The following is a 12541-nucleotide window of genomic DNA, read 5'->3' on the forward strand; positions in this document are numbered from 1 at the left end:
ACATTCTGAACGTTCTTCCACAACAGGGGAAGAAGCACTCTGAGTGCTAATGTAATAGAGTTAGAGGTTTGAACACACTGAAAGAAAAGTTTAGCTTACCCAACGTTTTGTTTACTTGTTGCCAGATGCCTGTTTTTGAGGTCCAGCTGAGAGGTAGGAGCTGGAAAAGGTCTTATCTACAGCAGGGGCTCCCAAACTTTTCAGGCCGCGACCCCCAAATAACGGTGCCAGAGAGCCGCGACCCCGGGCCCCACTATTATAGGAGGTAAAAAAAACGTTGAAACATGCAAACGTTCAAACGCACACACACTAATAAGCATTGGAGGCTTTTAACCAGGGCCGGACTGGGGAAATCATTCAGGCCAGGAAATATAGTGCAAAATATAGCCCCAGTCAGGCCACTTTTTACGCAGGGGGTCTGGGGGTCCCCCACCAGGACATGTTTTGTTACAAAGACTTCATTTCCTGCATTCTGGTGCAGGATTTTTTTTTATTTGTACCCTTTAAATGCCAGTGTTTGTGATGGCATCACAAATTATTAGCAACAACACTGATTTTGATGGATTTTCTGTTTTTTTGTAATGTCAGATTGAAAAAAATACAATCTTTTATTCAACTTCAGCCCTGATCATAACACCACATATTCATTTTTATAATTCTAACCCTTTAAATGCCAGTGTGTGTGATGGCATATATTTGCAATATATCAAATGCAAAGTGGATTTTTCTGGGGGGGATTATTACAGGCTAGCATGTGTCAATGATTAGACAGTTTTTTTATTAACAGTCTTTTGTAAGGGTCCCGCCTCCACCAATCACATGCGGCTCCCTTTGTGTGTGTGTGTGTGTGTCTGAGAGCAAGAGAGAGAGAGAGAGAGATTTTTATTTTATTTAACCTTTATTTTACCAGGTAGTCATTTGAGATCAAACTTGTGTGAGTTGCAGTGATCTCCTGGTTGTTCCCCACCTAGGTTATCTAACTATTGCGCTGCTGCAACTAGAAACACTGGCCTGGCCTGCTTCTAAGTTCAGTGGCCTGACTGCATAATATTTTTTTTATATATATATATATATATATATATATATTTTTTTTTTAATCATCTGGCGACCCCCACCCCCACTTTGGGAACCCCTGATCTACAGTACAGGTCCAAAGTTTATAACAATCCCCCGGAAAATTTGTGTTTTACAGATGTATTTGTAATCCTTGTATCGGTAATAATTCGTCCAAAATGGCTGACCGCTCATTAATTTGGACGGCGAGTGAGATATTCTCCAAACAAACGACGTCTTCGTCTTCTTCTCTCCTTTTACCGTAGAAACAGGTTAACATTTAAATTTAGTCATTTATCTGGCGCTTTTATCCAAAGCAAGTTCTGTACAACAAGTCAGCAGGAAGGGCACAACTCTGGCAGCTAAGAGTAACATTGTTCATCAAACAGTGTTGAACTTGAGTGCGGTCTTGAGTGCAATCTGATGCGTTGAAGGCACACAAATTGCATTGCCAATGAATATTAGTTAGTATATTAAAAACAATGGCTCTGTCTGGGGAGAGTGGTAGTGAATTAGGAAAGAAAAATGCAAATTGACAAACACTACAAGAGATTAACCTTCTTAACCAGTGCATTAACCCACATTTTACAGTAAAATCATCTTTGTTATTATTATTATTATTATTATTATTATTATTATTATTATTATTATTATTATTATTATTATTATTATTATTATTATTATTATTATTATTATTATTATTATTATTATTATTATTATTATTCATATTTCATAATAATGGCATTGTGCTGAATTCATACAGTATTAATATGCACTTGTATTCAATAAACAAATAAAACATTCATATCCACTCATTTCAAAACCGAATTTGAGAGCACGGCGTGGTGTTTAAGGTCTAATTAAATATTAAATCGTAATCCCTTTTTGACTAGCTTATAGTACTTCGGAATGCTTTTAAACATCTGTGAGATTGCATGGTAATAAGTTGTGCTTTATTAACCCCTTGTGAGGAAATGATTCACCCATCCTACACTGTAAAAAAAGACAGTTTTTTCACAGGAAATTCACTGTATCATTTTACAGATTACTTTCGTTTTTTTACTGTAAGTGTAAATGCCATACTAATACAGTAAATTACCTTTGATAAAAATATTAACCATTAAATAAAGGTTGTAATCTGTAAATTGATTTAATACGAAATTATACTTTTTTTTACAGGATTATTCCATTGCTTAATGGTCTTGAACGTTAAATTACATTGAATTATATGTAAAAACACCTAAAATAAAATAAAAAAAGGTATTTTACTGTAATTTGACCGTTTTTTTAACCACTTAGGAGCAGTGGGCAGCCTCAAGACAGCCGCATGGGAACCGACTCCAGTTGTAATGTTAAAGATCAGCAACTAGAACCACAGGTGGCACAATAACCTGTACAACAGGACAGGTTACAAAAACAAAATGGCTCGGTGTAACACTTGATGAACGGTGAAGCACTTTACAACTTATCCACTCACCGACGGCGGCGGCAGCCATGCAAGGTGCCAACCTGCTCATCGGGAGCAGTTAGGGGGGGTTACAGTAAGTGTCTTGGACACTTGGACACCCTGACCGGGAGGAGCGGGAATCGAACCGGGAACCTTGTGATTACCAGATGACCACTCTACCACTCGACCGCTCTACCTCCTGAGCTACTGTTAGACATATATATACATAATGGTAGTATATATAGTATGGTTTACCATTCAAGTCCTTAACAAACGCCTGGCGGCGTTTTACTACACAGGAGGAAGGAGATGGCAGTGGAGTAGGAAACCGAGGTGCACATAATGGGTTTCCTATGATAGAGGAATAACAAACAGAGGATGTCACCTCGACACTGATTAATGCTGAGGTGCAGGAGATACAGCTCTCCCCCAGGACCTATGGAACACTATGGAAATGACATTCGCCGGAGAGCAGAGGTTCTGCAGATGGCAGTGCCACAGGCCTTCAGGTCGTCGGGCAGACTGCCCCAGCCGCTCGTTGCGTACATGATTAATTGCCCAGTTTATTTGCGGCGACTGTATTGTTTTTCATACTGTTTCATACAGTTTTTCTCCCGTGTTGCAGTCGGTAAATTGGCTTTGTGTGTGTGTGTGTGTTTGTGTGAGGTTTATGAATGTGTGTACTGTACACACACGCTTACGTCTCTGAATGTCAATCCCCAGTAACATTCCTAATAAGTCTATATCCAGAGAACATTCCTAATAAGTTTCCTTGTGTTTGCATACAATGATATGTCACTGTCACGTTATAAGTCACAGCAAAAAAGTATCCAATTTAGACACAGAACATCTTTCTTTATTTCTTTATCTCTCTTTCTTTCTTTATATCTGTCTCTCTTCCTTCCTTCCTTCCTTCCTTCCTTCCTTCCTTCCTTCCTTCCTTCCTTCCTTCCTTCCTTCCTTCCTTCCTTCCTTCCTTCCTTCCTTCCTTCCTTCCTTCCTTCCTTCCTTCCTTCCTTCCTTCCTTCCTTCCTTCCTTCCTTCCTTCCTTCCTTCCTTCCTTCCTTCCACTATCTCAGTAGTTTTCATAGTAAAATGCAGGTGGGTCGTGGGCTAATTCATTAACGTAGGCTAATGATGTTTTACATTAACTCCCCTCTCTACACTTGTCCCCTAAAACCTTTTATCTCTGCTTCTTGCCTCCCTTCTCCTCTAGATGCATGCTGTTTATGCAGTGCTATTGTGTGCGTGTGTGTGCATGTGTGCATGTGTGCGTGTGTGTGTGTGTGTGTGTGTGTGTGTGTGTGTGTGTTCAATTCAATATCTATTCAATAACAATGCACTCTTGATTGGAAAACAACCTATACGATTCCCTAGATGGGAAAAGCAAGGCATACACTCATTATGAGATGTTTTCAACAAACGGGATTTTTGTAGTTATGATGAAATACGCAAAGAATTTAATCTCACCAAGTCCACATATTATTTTTACGCACAGTTATTGGCATGTTTGAAGGCTCACAGTGTTCCATTAAGGATACCAATTGTACACCACAGATACCACAAATTCTTCTATGAAAGAGAGACATCGAGAGGTTTTGTTTCAGATTTTTATCATCAATTACTAACATCCTCATATGAAACCCTCCATCTAGACTCAGTCTGGAGGAGAGATAGATTTTGACTGGCAAGAAGCCTGGGCAAATGTTCGACTTGCATCAAGGAACCCGGACCATCAACAAATCAATCTTAACTATATTCACAGGACATACTTAACTCCTATAAGACTGAACAAAATGGGTCTTAAACAAGACCCCAAATGCTCCTTATGTACAAATGGGGACGAGGGGACATTTATGCACATGTACTGGGACTGCCCACCAGTTAAGATATTCTGGAAAGAAGTGACCCAACAATTATCAAATCTCTTAACTCTGAATATACCTGTACACCCCTCTGTATTACTGCTGAATGATGTCTTTGAGTGTGCAGTACAGTACATCCACAGCTAAAGAGATTGGTTTTATCTGGTATCACAGTGGCTAAAAAGCTGATAGCATCACGATGGTTTCAACCGGAAAAAATGTGCCGGAAGGTCTGGATTATTACATATCTCGATGTGATTTATCAAGAAATATCTACAGCAAGAATTTTGGGTCTCAATGAATCCAAAATGACAATGTGGTTAGAAGTGGTGGAGAGAATAAAAGCTAGCATATAAAGGTAGTGTCTGGTAGGAACAAGTTATAATGGATGGATTATCCAATGGGGGGTCCGGGAGGGGGGGGGGGTACGAGCTAGAGCATATGTGTGTAGGGTACTAGATAACAGATATTAGGGGTATATCCTGTATAAGACATTTAACTAAATGGTGATTTCATTGGATATGCACTGTTAATTAATGCTTGTATATCTTATCGTGTGTTGTCATGTTTGTTTATATGTTTGTTTAAAAAATAATAAAAAAATTAAATACAAAAAAAAAATTATCTGGCAACACCGATGCCCACGTTGCACCCTCGTATCTCTCACAGGGTTTGCACAAGGTCCTTGAAGTGCATAAAGTGCTTGATTTTTTTACCAAAAAAAAGTCGAGGCCTGGAATTCCTTGAAAACAGCCAATTATTTTAACAATGTGCTTAAAAAGTCCTTGAAATTAAAATCAACCATTCCCATTGAAAGTTTTGTTCATCCATGATTAAGGTGTTCTGAATCAAGAAATATCCTTTTTTTTTTAATTTAAAGTATAACTAATTGTCCGAAATTGGTTTTAAGCCATAAATATTGGATATATATAAAAACAGCATTTAAAGGAAAACTCCAACATTTTGGGAAATTAGCTTATTTGGCATCTACCCTGAAGTTAGACAAGAAGATACATACCTTTTTTCTTCTCTGTGCGTGCAGTAGGAGTAGGAAGACACGCACCGTTAGCCTATAGTTTACCGTCAGTCACTGGAAGTAGGTTCCTCCACATTAGCCTAGTTCCCAACGTCTTCCTACTGCATCTTCTGTATGCATCTTCTTGTCTAACTCCAGGGTTCCCAAAATGTTGGAGCGTTAAGATGCATACCTTTTTCTTCTCTGTGCATGCAGTAGGAGTAGGAAGACGCGCACCGTTAGCCTATAGTTTACCGTCAGTCACTGGAAGTAGGTTCCTCCACATTAGCCTAGTTCCCAACGTCTTCCTACTCCTACCGCATGCACAGAGAAGAAAAAGGTATGCATCTTCTTATCTAACTCCAGGGTAGATGGCAAGTAAGCAAATCTCCCAAAATGTTGGAGTTTACCTTTAAAAGTGAATTGTATCCTTTTAAATGCCCTTTTAAAATGAAAAAAAATAGCGCTTGGAAAAGTACTTGAAAGTCATTGAATTTCATTTTGCGATGTCTGTGGGGAACCCTGCTCTCACCCCGCCGTTTTCCTCTCTCTCTCTGTGTGTGTGTCCCCCCCCCGCCCCCCCCTCCCCCGAACAGATCGAGGAGCGACGCTACAGCGAGGGCAGCAACTCCACCGCCTGCGTCTTCATGGTGAACAAGCCGTACGCCCTCACCTGCTCCGTGGTGGCCTTCTACATCCCCCTGGGCCTCATGGTGCTGGCCTACCAGCGGATCTACGTCACGGCGCGCGCCCACGCCCTCCAGATCAGCATGCTGCAGCGGGCCGGCGGCGGCGGCATCGGCGACTCGGCCGCCCAGAAGCGCAACCACCGGATGCGCACGGAGACCAAGGCGGCCAAGACGCTGTGCATCATCATGGGCTGCTTCTGCCTCTGCTGGGCGCCGTTCTTCGTCACCAACGTGGTGGACCCGTTCATAGACTACACGGTGCCCGACAAGCTGTGGGCGGCCTGCCTGTGGCTGGGCTACATCAACTCCATGCTCAACCCCATCCTGTACGCCTTCCTCAACAAGTCCTTCCGCCGCGCCTTCCTCATCATCCTCTGCTGCGGGAGGAAGAGGTACCGGCGGCCGTCCATCCTGGGGTCGCGGGGGGGCGGGGGAGGGGGAGGGCCGCCGTGCACGGCCACGCAGATCAACGGGTCCACGCACGTACTCAAGTAAGTCGCCCCCCAGTAAGTCGTCGTTCCCACACGTTTGGTGTCTGGTTTTCGTTCGTGTGTCTCTCTCTCTCTCTCTCTCTCTCTCTCTGTGTCTGTTTTTGTTGTGAGCATCTTGAGGTTTCCCGTCCGTCCGTCCGTCCGTCCATCCATGCATCCATCTGTGCAGCGGACGATTGGCCTATGTCAAGCCCGCCCCCTTTTCTTGATTCTCCAAAACACAGCTGTCGCTTCCCTCGGACAAAGAGGGCGGGGCTTGAGACAGGTCCATTTTATTTGATACCTTTCATTTGGAAGTATTTGGTTCGTCAATGTTGGACTATAAACAATGCCTGTCAAATGAGCCATACTATTGTCTCCATAGCTATAATACAGAACACACGATGGGTCCGCAAACATTGCTAAAATGGTCAATAACGCTGGTGCCATTGAGTAGAGACGAGAAAACAGCGTGGCAGTCAATGAGTTAAGAACGGGTTCCATAGGTTCCAAAATTCCATTCCAATAATGATATAGTATACGGAAGTAGCTTACCAATAAGGGCCTTACAAATTTACTATTCGAGATGCTGAGGGGAAGAAACTGAGTCTGTGGCGGGTTTTCAGTGTCATTGGCAGGCGTAGCCGCTTGCCGTGGGGAAGCAGGGTGAAGAGGTTGTGACCCCGGGTGGGCGGGGTCTGCCATGATCTTCCTCGCCCTCCTCAAGGCCCTGGTGGAATGTAGGGACTCGAGGGAGGGAAGGGGGCAGCCGAGGACCAACCAAGAGGACCAACCAAGGACACAGTTTAGAGCAGTGTTTCTCAAAGTGGGGGGATTACAGAAAATTATCACTAAAGTGCTATCTGTTGCAGCTGCACTGTTCTCCATGAAAATACCATTTCTCAAAATCTGAAAATCATTATTTAATAAAACACAGAAAAGGATCACCAAGTTACTCTGGATAAAAAAAACCTTTACAGACAACATTGAGACAAAGCTCCCCGACACATCTCCATCCAAACTCTTGGAAGAACTCTTTGAAATCTCATCTGATACCACCTGGAGAGCTCGTTTCAGAGTGTGGTGCTGAGTACCAAGTATCTCATCTCATGGCCCACCAAGTATCTCACGATGCAGCAGATAAGGTGTTGATACCATTCAGCACCACATACAGTATCTGTGAGAAGCTGGCTTTTCATCCATGACAGCTCTGAAAACAAAATATAGGGCCAATTTGAAAGGTCACGATATTGGTGTTATTTCAATACATTTAAACATGGCCCATTTCATGACTATTTTGTTGGGGCGAGGGGGGGGGGCCAAAATATTTTGGTCCGCCAAAGGGGGGCCTGACAGAAAAAGTTTGAGAAAAATTGGTTTAGAGTGTCGAGTATATCATTAGTGATGAATCTGAGGACAGAGTGATGGACAGAGTCCAAGGATTTAAGGGTAGCGGCGAGCGCGTGTGTGAGCGTGCGTGTGTGTGTGCGTGCGTGTGTGTGTGTGTGTGTGTGTGTTACTTCCTGGCTGTGAGTTAGAATGGTGAGACCAGGATGAGAGCAGCAGGACGGGGTCAGTTTTGTCTGTTTAAACCGTCATCAGAACGACTTCCTTGCTCACCAGCAGCAGATCGATGGTTCCGTCAGAGGAAGCGCTTCCTCCTTCGCGCGCACCGTGGAACATTCTCTCGTGAGAACGCTGGGGCCCCCGTGTCTCTCTTCTCGCCACGTCGCTCCAGAGGGTCCCAGCTAGAGGCTTCCTGGAACGTCACGGTCCGCTCTGACCCTCCGGAGACAGGACTATATATAAGTCAAAATGTCTCCATCTTAAGGTTAACCGTCTGTAGTGTGGTAGTGAAAGGGTTAACCGTATGTAGTGTGGTTGTGAAAGGGTTAACTCTTTGCTGTGTGGCAGTGAAAGGGTTATTGTCGCAGTGAAAGGTGCCGAAAGGTTTAATGAGTAGAATTCTCACTTGATTAGATCAGATAATATAAGATATTCCCTTATTGATCCCCTTGGGGAAATGCGGGCGTCATAGCAACCATGGGGGGGGGGGGGGGGGGGGGGGGAGCGGAGGTACAGGTATGGGCAGGGTAATAGTAGAAATACATAAATATAGGCAATAGAATTAGATCTGAATATAGACATATGAGAAAAATACAGTGTAAACAAAGGTGCAGATGAGGGTCTTCTGTATGCCCTATCGGTTCTATAACCATTTGTATTGTATTGAGTCTTTAAGATCCCATAGTTTTTCTCCCCATCCCAATGTTAGTCGTTATGCCAATTCCCAATCCCCTTCCTGGTTGCTGCGCACTTACCCCCCACAGTCGGTCTGGGAGAGTGGAGGCTATCACATGCTTCCTCCGACACACGTGTAGCCAATCAACCGCTTCTTTTCACCTGGCAGCGCGGACTCTCACTGAGAGGGTGTAACGTGTGGAAGGATCACACTACCCCCCTGATCACACTACCCCCCTGAATGTTATCTCCGTTTCCAATATTTTGAAATAAAACTGGTGCTTTTATTTCATGCAATGCGTGTTTGTCATTTCAGCACCACGCGCTGTCCACCTCAAGCCTATATACCTGTTATTCAAGTGCGTAAAACTGCCCGTTTTATTATCGAAATATTGGAAACGGAGATAACATACTCTTTATTTTGACATCGGATGACGACGACATGACAGAAGTTGAACAGCGTGGGGACAATTGTGTAAACTGGCGCGTGACATGTAGGACTCGACTATGAAAGCTCAAAGAGTCCAGTGGACCTCCGCGGAGTCTGCTCTGTGTACAGTCTGCTCGACTATGGGAGCACCTTAACACTGCCAATTGTGTTAGTATGAACGACCAGCCAAGGTGATAGCAATGTAGAGAGCTGGGCTCGAACCCAGCGTCTTCCGCATTGGTGGCGAGCGCCTTGCCCGCTACACCACCTAGCCGCCCCTCCCACAATTTTCTTTTATGAGTATGGTGTGCCAAACAAATTCACAAAAATATTTTTCTTTTTCTTTTAGTTTAGAAGAAATCCATTGTTTTCTCTTTCTGAAAAAAAAAGACCTAATCCATGAGGCATGTCACTCTGCATGAGGCAAACACCAAAGAAATGTCAATACAATTAGATTTTGAACCTTGTCCTCCAATGCGCGGGTACTTTTTGATGTCAATCCAAACGTCAATCCGATCGACCTCCCGCCCCTCTAAGGCCTGTTGCATTCAGAAATACGAATGCTGTTTCCGAGTCTTATTTTCCTTTAATTTAATTAAGTGAAAAAATTATCTGCCAAAGATGTATTTTCCCTGTCATGATATCAACAAGGTTATTTGTCTGATTTTCTCAAAACAAGCAACATGATCTTGAAACAGACAGAGATACCGACCTTGTTTCACGATATCGTCACTTGTTTCAGTGTGTTTCATGAAACGAGTTCAGTTGAATTGGAACCAGTGAATTAATCTCAGAAACTATAATAAATGACTAATCGACTCAAATAGTCTTTGTCACCTAAGATCCTACCGACCGGTTAATTGCCCATATTCACACATATTTGCTCTCATGTCATGCTCAGGTTGGGTTCCTTTCCACCCTGTTGTGGGAACAAAAAGGCATTCTGTCTATATTTATTTTCAGGGTTAGAGGTACCAATAAGGTGTCCAGTAAGGTTCTAGATTCAAAGAGTTTTATTTGTCACATACATACACGAGACATGCAGTGAAATGTAGGTGGCCAATGCCCGCCTCGCAAAAATACAAGTAATAAAATAGAATAGATAATAAAATAAAATGGAGTAGACATGATCAAAAAGTAATAAGAATAAAATACAATGCCAAGCTTAACCCTTTCACTGCCTGCCACACGACAGAAGGTTAACCCTTTACTATCACACAACCGACGGTCACAGTGAAAGGGTTAACCGTTTTGGTAGTGTGGCAGTGAAAGGGTTAAGAATAAAGGCAATGCGTAATATATACAATAATATACAAATATATATATAAATAAAAATATATCTCAGGCATGTGAGAGAGTGTAAGTGAGGATGTGTGGTGTGTGTGTGTGTGTGTGTGTGTGTGTGTGTGTGTGTGTGTGTGTATGTGTGTCTGTGTGTGTGTGTCTGTGTGTGTGTGTGTGTGTGTGTGTGTGTGTGTGTGTGTGTGTGTGTGTGTGTGTGTGTGTGTGTGTGTGTGTGTGTGTGTGTGTGTGTGTGTGTGTGTGTGTGTGTCTGTGTGTGGAGAGATTAGTGTTCAGTGTTCTGAAGGCCTAGGTTAGGGTTAGGGTTAAGGTTTCGGTTTATAAATGACGTTTTTTACGACGACAGGTTCCAGGGGAACTTCAGGTCCTACAACCTCTGCTCCACAGGCGACAGCCCCATTACAGTTACTATTTATGGGATATGTATGTGTCATGCTGATAAGGGAGGGAGAGAGTCTTGACAGTTCACATGTATCCTACACTGCGACCTATTCCATATTCCATGTCCATATTGATATTTCCATCCCCAAATGGAATCCCATAGTGACCGTTGTGCCAGAGGAGTGCGACTGAATCTACTGTATATACTGCGCTTCGCCACAAAGTCACACATGAGAAGGAAAAGAAAATCTACTTCCTACTTTTTTCCCTCCAAAACACAACTGTCGCTTCCCTCGGACAAAGAGGGCGGGGCTTGAGACGGGTCCATTTAATTTAATTTCTTTTCAGACCTTTATTTAAACTCTAAAAAGCAACTGAGGTTTCCCTCATTTAGAGTCACGTCGAGTGGACATCAAACAGCACGAGGCACACACAGCGAAAAATAGCATATCAAATCATAACAATAAGACACGGATAACAAATCAATTAAAACACGTACAACTTGATTGACAAAGGTTTTTATTTCTCCACGTGGTAAATACACAGGTCACAACATGTTTACAGGGACGTTTTGGAGTTGTATTTGGAGTGTATTTTCGTGACTGTTGGGGACTATAGGCTACACTGGCACACCTACTTCCAGTGAATGACGCTAGGCTCTAGGCTAACGGTGCGGCTGTTCCCTAAGCCTACTGCATGCACGGAGAAGAAAAGGGTATGTATCTGCTTGTCTAACTCCAGGGTAGATGGCAAATAAGCTAAGTTCCCCAAAAGTTGGCGTGTTCCGTTAAGGACAGCTGGAGTTCATTCCATGAGCTAGATAGGAAAAGAAAATCTACTTTCTATGACCTTCCAAACGTCCCTCCCTCCACGTGGTATGAATTCTCGAGCGGCGTTTACAAGACGTGTGAATTGTGTGCACATCACCACATCATGTCCGGTCGCTCGGCCAAAAATAGAGCGACTCTATCGGGCCCTGTCGAACAGACAGGTGTCAATAGCTGTTGAGTTGAGGTGTGAGGGGTCTGATCGCCGAAGACAAGGATAGCAGCAGCATGTTAAAAAGAAAGTAATAAAAAAAACGTGAAAGAAAAAAAACTGATAAAAACACAAAGAAGATTTACACAGACATAGTTAGCCATAGTTGAACAGCACACAGTCTTTAGCTGCTTTTTAAACGTGTTTATCGAGACCACAGATCTAAGGTCCAAGGGCAGAGCATTCCATAGCCTGGGGGGGCCACGGTTTCGAAGGCTCGGTCACCCTTTGTCTTTAATCTAGACCGGGGGGACAGCCGGTCTTGACTACCCCTGGTCAGACGACCTGAGCGATGTATACTCGTGGTGTAAGGGACGCAGTGGGTCGCAGATGCACGCAGGTGCCTTGACCATGGAGTGCTCCGTAGGTGATAACCAGAACCTTAAACTGAAATTCTAAATTCGACGGGGAGCCGGCGAAGGGAAACTTAAGGTGGGAGTGATGTCAGACAGACTGAATAATCCCTCAACGTAATACTTAGAGCTGTTAACACCCAAGGGACCGTGAGACTGTCCCCCCCCCTTTGCGCAATGACGTCGTTGAGCACAGAAAGTGACATTTAAGTCGGTGTTTAAATCGTCGCCATTGGTACAGTTAGGAGACGTGTATT

The 12541-nt window shown here is 43.4% G+C and overlaps 1 protein-coding gene across 1 annotated transcript in view; it reads left to right on the forward strand.

Annotated features, from left to right (window-relative positions):
- LOC311242884 (uncharacterized protein) overlaps positions 1 to 12541 on the forward strand; it is a gene marked incomplete at both ends in the record, with an annotated part of 157494 nt that overhangs the window by 81961 nt on the left and 62992 nt on the right. The window contains one exon of the mRNA XM_084331948.1: positions 5977 to 6560. Coding sequence (XP_084188074.1) covers positions 5977 to 6560 — 584 coding nt within the window. The remainder of the gene's footprint in view (positions 1 to 5976; positions 6561 to 12541) is intronic.

This window comes from Notolepis coatsorum (assembly GCF_963971535.1).
Source record: "Notolepis coatsorum genome assembly, chromosome: 16".
Lineage (NCBI taxonomy): Eukaryota > Metazoa > Chordata > Actinopteri > Aulopiformes > Paralepididae > Notolepis > Notolepis coatsorum.